The 16,569-nt window shown below is 46.4% G+C and overlaps 1 protein-coding gene across 8 annotated transcripts in view; it reads right to left on the bottom strand.

Annotated features, from left to right (window-relative positions):
- The window catches only part of auts2a (activator of transcription and developmental regulator AUTS2 a), a 1,063,027-nt gene that overhangs the window by 57,164 nt on the left and 989,294 nt on the right, over positions 1-16,569 (bottom strand). For all 8 annotated transcript variants that reach the window (XM_078422734.1, XM_078422736.1, XM_078422739.1 and 5 more), the window contains one exon: positions 194-878. In XM_078422734.1, the coding sequence (XP_078278860.1) occupies positions 194-878 (685 nt within the window). The remainder of the gene's footprint in view (positions 1-193; positions 879-16,569) is intronic.

Raw genomic sequence — 16,569 nt, 5'->3', positions numbered from 1 at the left:
AGTGAGCGGGAGTTTGCAATGAGTACATTCGCTTGCTGGAGCTTTTCGGGTGTATTTCGGCATCTTCAGATCACGCACACACACACACGCACACACACACACACACCCACATGCACACACACACACACACACCCACACACCCACACACACACACACAAACACGCAATGAGTTACAACAATTTCAAAGGCTCACCTTATGCTATTCAGGCTCAGGCTGCTGCTGTAGACAGACAGAGCTTGCGGGAGGTTGCGAGACGTTGGTCGTGATGGAAGCTGAGCCTGAAGGAGAGGCTGGGCTGGAGATGGCGGCTGAGGGTGAGGGTGAGACTGATGCTGGGGGGTGTGGGGCTGGTGCTGGGGGGGTTGATGCTGGACCTGGGCCGGGGGCTGAGGTAGGGATTGGGGCTGAGGTTGGGATTGTGGGACGGGCACAGACTGGGTCGGCAGGAGGGGCTGCGAAGGGTGGAGAGGCTGGGAAGAGAGGAGTGTCTGGGACGGGAGGAGGGTCTGGGGCTGGAGGAGGGGCTGCGACTGGGTTTGGCCGAGGGATGGAGCCTGGGATGGTGCGGAGGCCTTTGGCTGAGAGTGGGGAGGGAACTGTGCCAGCTGAGTCTGCACTGGAAGTGGGGAGCAGTGTTTTATTTGGGATGGTGGTTGGGGTTGGGATTGTGGTTGGGGTTGGGATTGTGATTGGGGTTGGGATTGGCTCTGAGCCTGGGGAGCAGGCTCCTTGGCCACAGCAAGCCCAAGCAGATGGTCTTTGGGTCCTTCCTGGCTTTTCTCCTGGCTCCGTTCTAACCCTGATATCTTGTGGACATTCGGTCCCCTTGCATCGCGGGTTTCATTTGTTGTTAGTGCACTGACACTGAAGGGAGCAACTGTGGAGAGAACAGAACAATGACAGTCAGATGGAGAAACAAAGAACTGCAGACGCTGGTTAATGCACAAAAGGGCACAAAGTGCTGGAGTAACTTAGCAGGTCATGTCTGGAGAACATGGGGAGAAGGCAGGAACGGGATACTGATTGAGAGTGATCAGCCATGATCGCATTGAATGGCGGTGCTGGCTCGAAGGGCTGAATGGCCTACTCCTGCACCTATTGTCTATTGCCTATAACACAGATAGGTGACGTTTTGGGTCGAGACCCTTACTTAGACTGACAGAGTCTCCAGAGAGACTGAAGACTCTCACCCATCCATGTTCTCCAGAGATGCTGCTGGACTTGCTGACTTACTCCAGCTCTTCCTATCCTTTTGTGAAAAAGATAGATAGTTCTTTTCAAAAACATCTTTACAGGAATAATCTAATGTGTGAAAGTGCACACACTCAAGAACAACCTATTTTGGTTTGCAGCCCGCTCTGAAAGCCATGTAGTCATCAAAATGACTCAAACTAAAACCAAAACTAAAACTTTTGAATAAATTCATACAGTATAGGACCACAGTTTGAGAATAAGGGGTAGGCCATTTAGAACTGAGATGAGGAAAAAAAAATTCAGTCAGAGAGTTGTGAATCTGTGGAATTCTCTGCCTCCGAAGGCAGTGGAGGCCAATTCTCTGAATGCATTCAAGACAGAGCTAGATAGAGCTCTTAAGGATAGCAGAGTCAGGGGGTATGGGGAGAAGGCAGGAACGGGGTACTGATTGAGAATGATCAGCCATGATCACATTGAATGACGGTGCTGGCTCGAAGGGCCGAATGGCCTCCTCCTGCACCTACTGTCTATTGTCTATAGTATAAGGTCGTAAGGAATAGGAGTGGAATTAGGCCATTCGGCCCTTCGAACCAGCACCGCCATTCACTGTGATCATGGCTGATCATCCAAAGTCAGTACCCCGTCCCTGCTATTTCCCCATATCCCTTGATTCCCTGAAACGCAGCCTTCTGGGCTTGGTTGCTTGCAAATATCATAAGCCAGTGCTTGTCAAAGGAACAGCCAGCGAGCAGCATTTGCAAGCATATAGGCCAGAAACAAAACAGCAACAAGGAACAGTTTTTGGGCGAAGCATTTTTGTTACTAGTTTATTTGACATGTACATTTTCTTCAGATTTTACTCTCCTATTCCCTCCACAGATTCCACCCAGACTAAGAGATCAGGCAATTGACCTAATATTGCAAACGTCTGCTCTACGCTAAATTGAAGGCAGTATTGGAATGCATATTCATTATTTCAGGAAGAATGTTGCTCAATACGACAATTCGAGGGCTCTCAGGCAGAGTCAACGGTTGGAGCCATGTAGTCAAACAGCATGGAAACATGACCCTTTATCCCAACTTGCCCATGCCAACCAAATTGCCCCATCTACACTAGCCCCACCTAAATGCGCTTGGCCCATATCCCTCCAAAACTATCCTATCTATGCACCTGTCCAGATATATATTTTAAATCTTTTTATGGTACTTGCCCCAACTACCTCCTCTGGCAGCTCATTCCATCTCTGTGTGAAAATGTTGCCCCACAGGATCCTATTAAAAGTTTCCTCTCTCACCTTAAACCTGCGTTCTCCAGTTTTCCACTCCCCTATTCTGGGTAACAGACTGTGCATTCAAACCCATACCGGGGACTTGATCACTATCATGTCTAAGCTTATAATCTGTGGAGTCATGAGTTCTGAAAAGGGAAAGATACTGGGGTTTTTTTAAGTGCAAAACATTAAGAGAGAGAACAGAAAAAATATTAAGAATCTTAGAATCTTCCGGTAGGCCTGTGATATTTGGAGACAAGTTTCATAAAATCATGAAAATTGTAATTCTAAATTATAGATGAGCAAGTATTTTAATTTGTGTAGGAAAATAACTGCAGATGCTGGTACAATTTGAAGGTATCACAAAATGCTGGAGTAACTCAGCGGGTCAGGAAGCATCTAGGAGAGAGGGAATGGGTCTGAAGAAGGGTCTTGACCCGAAACGTCACCCATTCCCTCTCTCCTAGGTGCTGCCTGACCTGCTGAGTTACTCCAGCATTTTGTGATACCTAAGTATTTTAATTTAATCATTTGTTGAAATTCTAAAAGTTTCCAGGGTGCGTGACAGGAGGAATGTATTCACTCAAATTGTACAAAATCTCGCACTACACTGAGCTTTGTATCCTGTTTATGGATTTTTTTTAACAGCTGACATTGTTACCATTCAGAACAATCCCAGAGTCTGGAAGATTGTCTTTGGATTCTCTTTTAATTCAAAATTGAATTACATTCTCATTACACTTCAATACTTCTCGCTTCACATTAGTTGACTAAACCTCCAAGAAATGGACATACATCGTCGATGGTGTTCTGATATCAGATTTATAGGTCAGCACGGTGGCGCAGCGGTAGAGTTGCTGCCTTACAGCGCCAGAGATCCGGGTTCGATCCTGACCACGGGTGCTGTTTGTACGTTCCCCCCATGACCTGCGTAGATTTTCTCCGGGTGCTCCGGTTTCCTCCCACACTCCAAAGGGGTACAGATTTGTCGCTTAATTGGCATCGGTAAAAAATTGGAACTTGCCCCTCGTGTGTAGGATAGTGTTGGTGCTGGCCGGCTCAGACTGGTTGGGCGGAAGGGCCAGTTTCCACGCTGTATCTCTAAAGTCTAAACTCCAAAGGTCGTTTTTCTGACTTTGGGATGAATTCTCCGATCACTGATTCAATAAAATAGGCTGCAACTTGAAAGTTCAGTTTGCATTGCCAGAACTACACTGTATCTTCACAGCACCATGCTCACGAATATGACCATAAACTCAACTTGACTTGATGCATGCATTTTAGTTTAGAGGTACAGCACGGAAACAGGCCCTTTCGGCACCACCGGGTCCACGCCGACCAGCGATCCCCGCACATTAACACTATCCTATACCCACTAGGGACTTTTTTTTAACATTTACCAAGCCAATACCTGTACGTCTTTGGAGTGTGGGAGGAAACCAAAGATCCCAGAGATCCGTACACATTAGAGGCAGGATACATGTTCCCAATGTTGGGGGAGTCCAGAACAAGGGGCCACAGTTTAAGAATAAGGGGTAGGCCATTTAGAACGGAGATGAGGAAGAACTTTTTCAGCCAGAGAGTGGTGAAGGTGTGGAATTCTCTGCCTCAGAAGGCAGTGGAGGCCAGTTCGTTGGATGCTTTCAAGAGAGAGCTGGATAGAGCTCTTAAGGATAGCGGAGTGAGGGGGTATGGGTAGAAGGCAGGAACGGGGTACTGATTGAGAGTGATCAGCCATGATCGCATTGAATGGCGGTGCTGGCTCGAAGGGCTGAATGGCCTACTCCTGCACCTATTGTCTATTGTCTATTGTCTATAAGCCACGCAGGTCACGGGGAGAACGTACAAACTCCGTACAGACAGCAGCACCCCTAGTCGAGATCGATCTCGGGTCTCCTGCGCTGCATTCGCTGTAAGGCAGCAACTCTACCGCTGCGCCATCGTGACCGCATACTTTGATCAAAAGGATTCGGAAGTTAATGTTGGGGAACTGGTGGGAGGGGGAATCTTCAACCTTTTACGACCAGAGAGTGTGTTCCCCCAGAGATTAAAACAAAAGATCCAGCTGATTTGTCTTTAGCTTGTTTCATGTATGAGCAACATCAGCAATGTGCAGTCCCAGTTTTCCAGCTGGCAATATTCTGACTACAAAGGTACCTTCTCTCCGCCGATGAAATACGACTATAAAAGCAATTGGTAGTGACAGACCTGTTAAATACAACACTAAAGCGATCTTATTTGCCATTTGTGCTACCCCTAAGCTGGAGTGACAAACTTTTAAAACCAGTTATTCTAAAATTATGATGTGATGCATCGGCTGCTCAACTTAATTAGGCCTCAAGGGTTAGAAAATGACATGTGATGCGTTTTTAGTATCCCAAAAGAGTTCATTTGAATAAATATAATGCACATTTAATATCCCGGAAGAATCAATTTGTCAGCTTTCTGACTCTGAAGGCAAAATATGCAAATTAGCCTTATGTTAAGAAGGCCTCTACTTTCATTTTCAATAAAGTGCCCCTTTGGTTGGTTAATGGCACATTACGCATCAGAGCAAATCAAAGTTTGCAGCTGTCTAAACAGCTTGGGCTACAGGGAAAGCCACTATATGAAGTGCTAAGTGGCAGATTTGCTGCAGAGCAGAGTACTGTACAGCATCTTCTTTCATTCGGGTAATGCCGCTCCGGTCCAGAAGGAGGCACTGTCCACTCCTCTGTGGGACACGGTTCAGCCCGAACGGCCATTCAGCGGGAGAATGAGGGATCAGTGGGATTGGATTTACATTGGTCTAGAAGTTAGATTTTGCCAAATTTTGGGAATGCAAACTGAGTTTGCCATAACTAAATTTAGGGGTTATTAAAAGAGAAATCAAGAAATTTGTCATTCTCATTTTGGAAGGACCCAAGTATTTTGGTCCGAAGACATATCCCGACCCGAAAGTAAAGGAAAGACTGAAGGGGGAGGGAGGGGGGAGGAGGAGGAGAGGGGGAGGAGAGGGGAGGGAGGGGAGGGGGGGAAGAAGGGGGGGGGGGGAGGAGAGGGTGCTGCACCAATGCAGGAGAGGCTTGGGCCCAACGGGTCCACTTGGTCTAGTAAGGAGTTAAAAAGCTTGGAAGAGGAAGAGAAGGCATGAGACGAGCAAATAAAATTATCAACTGGGTCAAACCTCCCACATGGTATTCCTCAATTCAGCATTCAGTCAAGAAATGCTAACAGACCCATGGTGCCAGCTCCTATCAATATGCAATATTTTTTACGATCACACCGCAAGTATTCATGAGCCAGTCTGTCAATATAAACATGGTGAACATGCTTTCCTTCACAGGCCCTTCATACTAAAAGTACAGATTTCTCACATTCCTCAATCCACAATGGTTCAAGCAGAGCGTTGGCCAACATAAACCAGCGCTGTTAACTCCAAAAATAAACACTAACCTACAGCAGACTGTAGCTTGACTCCCACTCGAGAAGCAAAGTTTACAAATACTCGTGGCGATCGGCTAACACTAGTCAACCAAGCGTACAACTTCTTTTGGATTTCTTCACTGTTGTTCTGAGGGAACATTTTGCCATTGTGAAACATCCAAAGTGAAATCTGATGACGGCGATCCAACCCATAGTGATGTCTTAACGGCCGCTCCCATTAATGCCACAAAAGTCCTGGGGGAAGTTAGCTGGGATATTCTCAACTCTGCTTTTTAGGTCGAGCAGTCTTCGGTACAACCCTGACCACAAATTGACAAACCCACGAGTTGACAAACAAATTCACTGAAGAGCACAGAATCTATTTACACAGACTCTATTTACACAGACTCTGAAGAAGGGTCTCGACCCGAAACGTCACCCATTCCTTCTCTCCCGAGATGCTGCCCGACCTGCTGAGTTACTCCAGCATTTTGTGAATAACTCTATTTACACAGTGTAGGAAGGAACTGCAGATGCTGGTTTAAACTGCAGATAGGCTGAAAACCTGGAGTAACTCAGCGGGCCAGGCAACACCTCTGGAGAGAAGGAATGGGTGACGTTTTTCGTGTCGAGACCCTTCTTCAGACGTCTCGACCCGAAACGTCACCCATTCCTTCTTGCTAGAGATGCTGCTTGGCCCGCTGAGTTACTCCAGCTTTCAAGAGATTCAAGATTCAAGATAGCTTTATTTGTCATCCAAATTGGACGAAATTCAGTCACCCACAGTCCAACAATAAAAGCATTAAATAGGCATTAAAATTACACAACCCCAAAAACACACAAAAAAAGAAACATCCATCAAAGAAACATCCATCACAGTGAGTCTCCTCCAGTCCTCTCCTCACTGTGATGGAAGGCCACAATGTCTTTCCCTTCTCCTGCCGTCTTCTCCCGCGGTCAGGTTGTTGTGGTTGCAGGCCACGCCGGACGGTCCGCAGCGGCCCGAGCCTAAGGCGAGTCGCAGCCGCTCCCGCAGCCTCCGAAGACGGCCGGCTCTGCCGATGATAAGTCCGATCCGGGGCGGGCGAACACGCTGCCGCTGTTGCTGCACGTCGGGGCGGTCGTGGCTCCCGACATTGAAGCCCCCGCCCAGCAGAGAAAAATCCCGTGGCCTATCTTAGGCCGCGCCGGACGGTGAAATGTCCGCGCCCCAAGCCCCGCGATCTGGGGCGGGCGAACACGCTGCCGCTGCCGGAACTCCCGATGTCGGCATCCACGCGGCCCGAGCCTAAGGCGAGTCGCAGCCGCTCCCACAGCCTCCGAGGACAGCCGGCTCCGCTGATGGTGAGTCCGGTCTGCGGACTCTGCGAACCGGAGCCCTGGAGGCCGCCAGCTCCAGGAGTTGGGCCGATGGTAGGCCGCAGCAGGAACGGAGACCCGACCCAGAACACAAAGGTCGGGTCTCAGTTCGGAAGGGACACCTATTTACAATTTTACAGTTCCCCCCCTCCCCCCCACATACACACATAGTACACAAACACAAAAACACCACATCACAACTACAATTAAGACAAAAAAACAACAAAAACACAAAGACAAATGGACCGCAGGTGAGCCGCAGCTGCTAGGGCAGCGCCGCCATTTCTGTGTCTACGTTCTATTTATACAGTGTTTGCCTGATGTCAGGTTGCCTCAAAGCCCCTTAGCTTACGAACAGTGTTGTCGTGCAGGGTACCGAGTATCCAATTTATTAGTTCCCACCATCCAAGATATTCTATTTCAACGATGTTCGCTGAGCAACAAATATGGACCAAGGCACCAGGGAGAATTCTTGCTCGTTCAACTTCAAATCTAGCTTTAAGGTGACGGAGGCAAAATGTAAAGGAGATGAGCAGGACAATTCTATTTTGTAAAGAGTGTGGGTGCCTGGAACGCATTGCCATGGGTGGTGGTGGAGGCAGATACGATAGTGATGATGAAGAGGCTTTTCGATAGGCACATGGGTTTGTGGAGAATGGAGCGATATGGATCACGTGTCGGCAGAGATTAGATTAAATTTGTATCGTGTTTAGCACATGCATGGTGGTTCAGGTGTTGCGTTGTTCTACGTTCTGAGAGAGCAGATAATAATAATAATAATAATAATACATTTAATTTATATAGCGCTTTTCAGGAAACTCAAAGACGCTTTACAGAGCAAACAAAATGGCGATTGTGTTCATATCATATCATATCATATCATATATCATATCATATATATACAGCGCGGAAACAGGCCTTTTCGGCCCACCAAGTCCGTGCCGCCCAGCGACCCCCGCACATTAACACTATCCTACACCCACTAGGGACAATTTTTTACATTTACCCAGTCAATTAACCTACATACCTGTACATCTTTGGAGTGTGGGAGGAAACCGAAGATCTCGGAGAAAACCCACGCAGGTCACGGGGAGGACGTACAAACTCCTTACAATGCAGCACCCGTAGTCAGGATCGAACCTGAGTCTCCGGCGCTGCATTCGCTGTAAAGCAGCAACTCTACCGCTGCGCTACCGTGTAACCTTCAGCTCTGCCCAGAAAGATGCGACCTCTGCTTAACATGTATGCCACCCAAAACATCGACAGGCCATCAACCCCCCTGTACTTTGTGGGAGGACACTCACCACCACTGGAGTGGGAACTACACTCATGATCTACAAAATCAGTGACAGAAGTAACAAACTGACTCACAACGAGATCCATTGGATCCAGTGTAGCTATGAGTGTTGTCAAACAACACTCGACGACAACAGTGAGGAATCTTGGGAATATTCGTGTATATTCCTTTCTTTCACTGGATGGCTCATTCTTGATTAGTGCGGGTGTCAGAGGTTGTGGGGAGAAGGCAGGAGAATGGGGTTGGGAGGGAGAGACAGATCAGCCGTGATTGAATGGCGGAGTAGACTTGACGGGCCGAATGGCCTAATTCTACTCCCATTCCTTATGACCTTATTTATGAGCACACAAACAAAAGCCTTTCACTGTACCTCGGTGCACGTGACAATAATAAACTAACCTACTCGTTAGATTCAATTGGATGGGGCAGTATTCTGTACACTTCAGGATGTGCCTGACCAAGAAATTCTTCGTACTGTCGATGAATTCCTAATCTCTGGGTAAAAAAGACATCAGTGTTTTGTCAGTCATTTTCTTTGCTCATTAGTCTTATTCCCTGTGTTGTGCTCATCCAAGAGAGTTGCTTAGTAATACTTTGGAGGCCTGCGAAAATAAAATGATCTTCGTAAATGCATCTGTAAAGATCCTGGTGGTTGCCTGTCTAATGTGCTCATAATTACTGCTTCACATCTGCCCATATTTGCCATTTTAATTTAGTTTAGTTAATTATCATCACGTGTATCGAGGTACAGTTAAAATGCTTTAGCTTTAGCGCTATCCAGTCAAACAAAATGCTTTACATGAATTTATTCACAAAAGGCTGGAGTAACTCAGCAGGTCAGGCAGCATCTCGGGAGAGAAGGAATGGGTGACGTTTCGGGTCGAGTGAATAAATCGATTTGTACCAGCATCTGCAGTTATTTTCTTATGCTTTACATGAATGCAGTCAAGCCGTCCACAGTGCACAGATCAAGGATAACGTGTACGACATTTAGCGTAAGGATATAACATTGAAGTCCGATTAAAGAGAGTTCAAAGGTCTCCAATGAACACCCACTGGTTCTGGACCACGAGGCAACTCAAGACTGGCTCAATAATATGAAGATGGTGGCACGGTGGCGCAGCGGTAGAGTTGCTGCCTTACAGCGCCAGAGACCCGGGTTCGATCATGACCGTGGGTGCTGCCTGTACAGAGTTTGTACATTCTCCACGTGACCTGCGTGGGTTTTCTCCGGGAGCTCCGGTTTCCTCCCAAACTACAAAGACGTACGGGTTTGTAGGTTATTTGGCTTGGTAAAATTGTAAATGGCCCCTCGTGGGTGTGGGGTAGTGTTAGTGCGCGGGGATCGCCGGTCAGCGCGGACTCGGTGGGCCGAATGGTCTGTTTGCGTGCTGTATCTCTAAAACTAATAATGGCGATTGTGTTCGTGGTGTAACCTTCAGCTCTGCCCAGAAAGCAACTGATGAGGGTGGGAAAAATTCGGGGGGGGAAAGAAATCGCAGGACAAAAGCTTGGAAACGTTCCAAGCAACAATGAGTAAGAGTGCTTCGCATCGCACAGTTCACAAAGTAAAACCGGGCGGGCTGAGCAGATGTTTCAAAGCCTGGACAAGCATTTGGCTTTTCCATGTGGAGTGCAAAGTGCGATGTGCAGAGACTTGGACCCAAACATCTTGGGGGAGTTTAGCTCCAGGTAGAAAAATAAACCGCGTCTGACTGCTATTTTTCCAATGTTGGATAAATAATGGTTGCAAAAAAAAATAATATTTGGACTGCTGGCTCCGTTTTAGATCAAATGCAAGAGTCCGATGTTAAATCTTCAGTTGACCACATGGCTGAAGAGCTCCATTTCATAACAGGAAGTTGGAAGACTGAGAAGTCTGTTCCGCTGCGGTGTGAAATATCTCCGGTGTTTAAATACTGCCCTGCATGGATGCGGCTTCAAACCAGACTCTGCATCAAGTAAGTACTTCACTGGGACCTTGCCTTGCCCGAGTCTCATATCATATCATATCATATATATACAGCCGGAAACAGGCCTTTTCGGCCCTCCAAGTCCGTGCCGCCCAGCGATCCCCGTACATTAACACTATCCTACACCCACTAGGGACAATTTTTACATTTACCCAGCCAATTAACCTACATACCTGTACGTCTTTGGAGTGTGGGAGGAAACCGAAGATCTCGGAGACCAACTCGCATTTCTACAAATATTGGTACTGTTCTCGCCTACAGCAGGCGGCCTTTAGGACATACAAATCAAGAGAGGAATAGATCGGGTAGATGCACAGAGTCTCTTGCCCAGAGTAGGGGAATCGACGACCAGAGGACATCGGTTCAAGGTGAAGGGGAAAAGATTTGATAGGAATCTGATTTGATAGGGGTATGGGGAGAAGGCAGGAACGGGGTACTGATTGAGAATGATCAGCCATGATCACATTGAAGTGTGGTGCTGGCTCGAAGGGCCGAATGGCCTACTCCTGCACCTATAGTCTATTGTCTATTCTAGTGGGTGGTGGGCGTACGGAACCAGCTGCCAGAGGAGATAGTCGAGGCAGGGACTATCCCGATGTTTAAGAAACAGACAGGTACACGGATCGGACAGGTTTGGAGGGATATGGACCAAACGCAGGCAGGTGGGACTAGTGTCGCTGGGACATGTTGGCCAGCATGGGCTAGTTGGGCCGAAGGGCCTGTTTCCACAGCATTCTGCTTTTTTCTCAAGATTCCAGTATCTACAGTTCCTTGCATCTCCATAATAAATGCTGACCTTGCAAGCGACACGCAATTCCACATAATGAAACAAATGAAAATCCCACTCAATGAATAGCAGCCAGGTTTCCCAAAGGAGTATCACGATACCTGAAATGAATGCTATGTTTTTTTCTCTTTGTGGAGTTTTCCATCAGCAGGACACCTTTGCTTTGGGGTTGTGCAAAGGGATTAATTACTACGCAGCTAACTTTGTTTCTCTCTTCAGGGACCTGGTCTGGTCACTGAATGTTCCCGGTATTTCCTGTCTTTTTTTTAAATTTCAGATTCATTGTAGTCACAAAGCAGAAGGCTGCAGCTTTGCAAAACACTGGTTTGGCCTCAACCCGAGCTTTTGTCGAATTCTGGCCACCGCCCTCTGGAAGAAATATGAAGGCTTTGGGGCAGGGAACTGTGGAAATTGACTAGATTGAGATTAAAGTCACATGTTCAACTGGAGAGGAAAATAACTGCAGATGCTGGTACAAATCGAAGGTGTCACAAAATGCTGGAGTAACTCAACGGGTCTGGCAGCATCTTTGGAGAGAAGGAATGGGAGACGTTTCGGGTCGAGACCCTTCTTCAGACTGAAGTGTAAATTCTCCCTAGTGTGTGTAGGATAGTGTTAATGTACGGGGAACGCTGGTTGGAGAGGACTCAGTTGGCCGAAGGGCTGTATCCTTAAAAACTCTTTTAAGAAAGACACAGGTGCTGGAGTACCTCAGTAATTCAGTCTGAAGAAGTGTCCCGACCCGAAACATCACCTATCCCTGTTCTCCAGTGATGCTGTCTGACCCGCTGAGTTACTCCAGCACTTTGTGGATGATTGTTTCTTTGAATCAACGTCGCTGCAGAGCTAGCCTCGTGTTTCCGGGAGCAAGCAATCAGTCAGCGTGGAAGGACGAGGATGAACGCGGTCTCATCTGATGCAACGTCAAGCCAACCTGTCTTCGCTGCACCCTGCAAGTCCTACCTCGGCCGACCACACGGTACAATCGGGTACAGGCACGGCATTATTCACCAGCCACGTCAGCCAGCTCCCAACTGCACCGCCAAATAACTCACGGCAAGAAATAGAAAGAGACAAGTGTCAGGAAACTCTTTTTTTTTTTTTTTTAAACAGAAAAGTAGTCCCAAGTGTTTGCCCTCAGGATACAAGGACTTGAGTTTCCAAGAGGACAGTAGTAAATCAGTGAACTGCACAGCCAACCCCATGCATTAGAACAGTCATTAATATAATCCGAGAGGTGCTGAAACTGCCTTTGCTGCAAGAATTTTGTTTTTTCTGGCTACTGATGGCCTGGGTGCTGCCAGCGACCATCAAAATGAAACGGAGACGCGATAAATATTGGAAACAGTGTGGGATTTTAAGCAACGATCAAACTGCGATAAATCAGGAAGCAGGGATATTTCTCCAGCAGTGATTAATAACGACAACACCCCCTCCCGTTTGGTGAAAAGTGCTCCAGTCAGGGTTCCAGCAAAAACATTCTATCACAGCCAACGCATTCTCAAAGGCAAGTACCAAATAAATCAGCTCTGGAATAGGTGGGTAAAACCGGTTTCCTGAATGTTCGCTGCTAATCTGGGCTTCAAAGCAGCCCCACGTCAGTGAACAGACCAGGGGCACGAAGTGTATGAACAATCAGTGCAGTGATGATTTAGTTAGTGTTTACACTTCCACCGCTGCTGATGTTGATTCACATTGGCTCCTTTCACAAAAGGAAATGCCTCTCAGTACTCATGGAGAAGTCCCATGCACTTTGACAAATCCTTCTGCAGAACGTGGCTCTGTCTCAATGGCTCACCCTTTCAACTTGCGCTCCTTATTTCCAATTCCAACCTCCCCCTTGAATGGAAACTTGCAAGTCTGAAGATAGGTCTCAACCCGAAACGTCACCTATTCCTTTTTCTCCAGAGATGCTGCCTGTCCCGCTGAGTTACTCCAGCTTCTTGTGTCTCTCTTTGAATTTCTCCAGAAGGCAGTGGAGGCCAACTCTCTGGATGCTTTCAAGAGAGAGTTAGATAAGAGTTCTTAAAGATAGCGGAGTCAAGGGATATGGGGAGAAGGCAGGAACGGGGTACTGATTGTGGATGATCAGCCATGATCACGGTGAATGGCAGTGCTGGCGCGATGGGCCGAATGGCCTACTCCTGCACCTATTGTCTAAGTTTTGGAGCAGGGGACAGAACTAGCTGTGGAAGCTTTGCGCCATTTGGGGAAAGTTTCACGAACTATTTATAATTTAAGTGGGTCTACCAGGAGAAAGCTGGACAACAGAGTTGACCCGGTTCTGATCTAGTGACGCACTGGTACAGACTCAAAGGCCTTAAGGCCTTCTGTCAACCTCCGGACACCAATGGTTCCTTCATTAAATATTAGTCAAAACACAACATGGAAAGCACATCCCTTATTTTTAGGGAATGCAACCCTTTCAATTTATTCCCACAGATAACTGGAGAGGGTGAACAATCACACATTCAAACTCCCAATTAGCTCCTCACACACAGTTACCATCAGAATCTATTCTGCTCCACAGTCTATTTGCGTTTGTGACCTTATTTTCATAAATGGCTGTGTACCAGAATGTTAGAATGAGTATATGAAAGGTGCATAATAGACACAATCACGTGCTCAGTCATTGTGATGGTTCTCCAGGGTCCTTTGAAACTACAACTGAAAAAGCTTTTTAAGCTGATAATATAAATCAGATGTCATTATGTTTTGTGTTATTACATTCGGACGGCCAAATTTGCACTTACGAGAAGCACTCCAGTGCAAACCCGGCTTGGTGTCGTTGTCTCTAATTCACATCAGCATCAAAGCCAGATCAGATTGCTGCGTTTGGGTGAAAATCTGATTTTGATTTAAAAAGAAACAATATTGTGACAGCACCGACGCTTTGATCAGGGGCTTTAGAACTCGAGCAGATAGTAATAATCGCATAAAACAAAACAGCGCTCAGATAATCACCCAGTAAAAACGTGTGTTAAGGCTTGAAGGTCCCATTGATTGTAAATGCTGAGAACTTCAGATCAAGAGCAATAATGACATCCTAAGGAGTACGACAAGCGCAGTGTGACCAATCTTTCTCTACTGCACGTTCTCGTTAGCTCCGAGAGAAAGGACACTCAATTTAAAGTTCAGGCTGTTAGGCAGTGGAATTATACTGTACTTCACGCTGATGGGAAAAAAATAACATCAAGTGAAACAGATTCTGCTTTCTCAACTGATTTACTGCTGTTCTCTCACAGGGGAATTTAAGATTCATATCTCAAATGTTGCAATAAAAAGGACTATAAACCAGAAGGTCCAAGCAAACAGAACATAAATTTTGCAGAAAGAAACGCTGATTTCAATGAGCTAATGGTGAGAAATATATGGGCGCAGTTCTTATTTTTTTGATCAAGGTATTTTTAAGATGCATTAAAAAGCACAGATGTTTCACAACTCACAACAGATGTTTCACAACAGTCTCAGATGTGCAAACTGCAAAAGGATGTTTTTATAGATGGGAAATCTAACCTCATCAACCTTCATATCTGTAGGTTTTTCTTCAACCTTTCATTTTAGAAGGGGGAGGGGGGGAGACGTACTTCCTTATTGAACAAACAAAGAACTGCAGATGCTGGTTAGTACACAAAAGGACACAAAGTGCTGGAGTAACTCAGCAGGTCGGGCAGCATTTCTTGAGAACAGGGATATGATACGTATTCTCCAGAGATACTGCCTGACGTGTTGAGTTACTCCAGCATTTTTTTGATCTTATTTCATATTTACAACTTCTAAAGTATTTTGTTTTTCAGTCAATTATTTCATCTGCTTTTTTTTAATTAGGTAACTCAAAGCAGTAATAAACGTGATCTTTTAATAAGCGTGTTAAAATAGAATGGATTACGGTTGCTGAATATCGATACTGGACAACAGATTACCAAGGAGAAACTCAGAACTCAAGAGTCAAGAGTTTAATTGTCATATGTACCATCAACAGAACAATGAAATTCATACTAGCTGCAGTTTTACAGCCCATTATCCCAATAGCACAGAAATAAATATACAATAATCACTAATAATCAGTCTGAAGAAGGGTCTCGACCCGAAACGCCACCCATTCCTTCTCTCCTGAGATGCTGCCTGACACGCTGAGTTACTCCAGCATTTTGTGATACCGTTGATTTGTACCAGCATCAGCAGTTATTTTCCTACTATACTAATGCAATGTTAATAATTAGACCATAATAGAGCAAAACTGAAGTACATGGAGCAACCAAAACAATGTTTTGTGCAGCACGGTGGCGCAGCGGTAGAGTTGTTGCCTTACAGCGCTTGCAGTGCCGGGGACCCGGGTTCGATCCCGACTACGGGTGCTGTCTGTACGGAGTTTGTACGTTCCCCCCCGTGACCGCGTGGGTTTTCTTTAAGATCTTCGGTTTCCTCCCACACTCCAAAGACGTACAGGTATGTAGTTAATTGGCTTGGTGTATGTGTAAATTGTCCCTAGTGTGTGCAGGAATCACTGGTCGGTGAAGACTCGGTGGGCCGAAGGGCCTGTTTCCACGCCGTATCTCTAAACTAAACTAAACTAACTGTTCATGGTAGATCAATAGACAATAGGTGCAGGAGTAGGCCATTCAGCCCTTCGAGCCAGCACCGCCATTCAATGCGATCATGGCTGATCACTCTCAATCAGTACCCCGTTCCTGCCTTCTCCACATACCCCCTCACTCTGCTATCCTTAAGAGCTCTATCCAGCTCTCTCTTGAAAGCATCCAACGAACTGGCCTCCACTGCCTTCTGAGGCGGAGAATTCCACACCTTAACCACTCTCTGACTGAAAAAGTTCTTCCTCATCTCCGTTCTAAATGGCCTTCCCCTTATTCTTAAACTGTGGCCCCTTGTTCTGGACTCCCCCAACATTGGGAACATGTTTCCTGCCTCTAATGTGTCCAATCCCCTAATTATCTTATATGTTTCAATAAGATCCCTACTCATCCTTCTAAAGATCCTAGTTGCTGAGATACGGTTCTAGTTAACGTTGTACAAGATGGTTACTAGGAAGATGCTTTTGTAGAATCTGGAGGTCATCATTTTCAGCCTCTGTATCTTCTTCCTGATGGTCCTAGGAGATGAGAGCATGGCCAGGGTGATGTTGATGTATCCTTGATGATATTTGCTGCCTTTTTGAGGCAGACCCTTCTGTACATCCCTTCGATGGTTGGGGAGGTCCGTACATATGATGGACCTGCCAACGTCTTCCACTTTCTGCAGCCTCCTTTGTTCCCGGGATTTCG

Source organism: Rhinoraja longicauda, chromosome 26, assembly GCF_053455715.1.
Source record: "Rhinoraja longicauda isolate Sanriku21f chromosome 26, sRhiLon1.1, whole genome shotgun sequence".
Taxonomy (NCBI): domain Eukaryota; kingdom Metazoa; phylum Chordata; class Chondrichthyes; order Rajiformes; family Arhynchobatidae; genus Rhinoraja; species Rhinoraja longicauda.
This window is presented reverse-complemented; position numbering and strand designations above follow the sequence as displayed.